Source organism: Verticillium alfalfae, genomic scaffold, assembly GCF_000150825.1.
Source record: "Verticillium alfalfae VaMs.102 supercont1.13 genomic scaffold, whole genome shotgun sequence".
Lineage (NCBI taxonomy): Eukaryota > Fungi > Ascomycota > Sordariomycetes > Glomerellales > Plectosphaerellaceae > Verticillium > Verticillium alfalfae.
In genome coordinates, this window is record NW_003315026.1 from 345,864 (window position 1) to 347,058 (window position 1,195).

At 57.4% G+C, this 1,195-nt stretch overlaps 1 protein-coding gene across 1 annotated transcript in view; it reads right to left on the minus strand.

The window, feature by feature from the left end:
- The window catches only part of VDBG_08728 (predicted protein), a gene marked incomplete at both ends in the record, with an annotated part of 2,072 nt that extends 1,196 nt beyond the window's left edge, over positions 1-876 (minus strand). Inside the window, one exon of the mRNA XM_003000886.1 lies at positions 48-876. Coding sequence (XP_003000932.1) covers positions 48-876 — 829 coding nt within the window. The remainder of the gene's footprint in view (positions 1-47) is intronic.
- Between the last annotated feature and the right edge of the window lie 319 nt (positions 877-1,195).

Consider the following 1,195-nt stretch of genomic DNA (forward strand, 5'->3'; position numbering starts at 1 on the left):
GAACATGATGATCCATGTAAGCCGGCCTGGAAAACAAATAGACTTACCCTCTTTGTGATTGTCCTTGCGCTGCTTGTGCCACTCGTCAGACCCAACATCGGGCTTCGACTTGGGAGGGGCGCCTGCAGAGCCGGTCGAGTACCGGTGCTGGGCGGGCTGCGGTTGAGGTGGCGGTTGCTCATGCTGCTGTTGTTGTTGCTGGTGCTGCTCGAGGTGCTGGTGCTGTTGATGCTGCGGGTCCATGTGCGGGTGTTGGTCGAGATGATGCTGCTGGTGCTGATCATGCTGATGAGGATCGTGCTGGTGTTGATCATGCTGCGGCATCTGCTGATGTTGATCGTGACCCAATTGTTGCTGCTGATCGTTTGGAGGCGACAGATCATGAGGACTCCCCGACGATGGCAGGCCGGCCAGAGCATTATCGATTAGGGTATCATGCTGGGTCATGTTGGGGTCGAAGGCCGAGTCAGGGACATGATTGCCGTCATTGACGCCTTGCGAGGCGAACTGGGCCTCGGTGGTCTGAGGTACGTGAATGCTGGGATACATGGAGCCGAGAGCGGCGGCGGCAGTGCTCGAGGCGTTGGCAGGGTCAGCAGCTTCTGAATGCTCAGCGGCGGTGGCCTGTTGAAGAGCATTCAGGTCGGCCACGTTTACGCCATTAGCAACGGCCGCGGCCGCGGCCTCGACAGCATGCTCAATGAAGGCAGCCGTGTCGGCATCGGCAGCCGACATGATGGCTGAAGGGGCATTGGTGGTGGCGGTTTTCTTGGCACGCCCGGGGCTTTCCTGCTCAGAAATGCTTCGCTTGCGCTTAATGGTGGGCGAAGCGACTGGCGACTGAAGCGCCGAGAGGTCGGGGTGATCGTCAGCCATGTCGAGGCTTACGTCGAAGCTGTCGTGCGACGTGATGGGGGACGTTGCGGCGATGTGTGAGAGACCAGGTATAATAACCCGGATCTCGTTCAGTTACGGTGGGGGTGTATTTGTTGGTTTAAAGGTAGGGCAGGGAGTGCCCGTGTCTTAGACAGGCTGAAATACAATCTTCAGGTGCGCTTGTCTGTGTGTCGCTGCCAATGTGATTTAGTACGATGAAGGTTTGGTGAGGTAAGCAATGTGCAGGCGGAAATGTCCATGTCGCCATATACGCTTGTAGGTAAGCGACGGTTGAATGCGCAGCGGAATGGTATCAGCA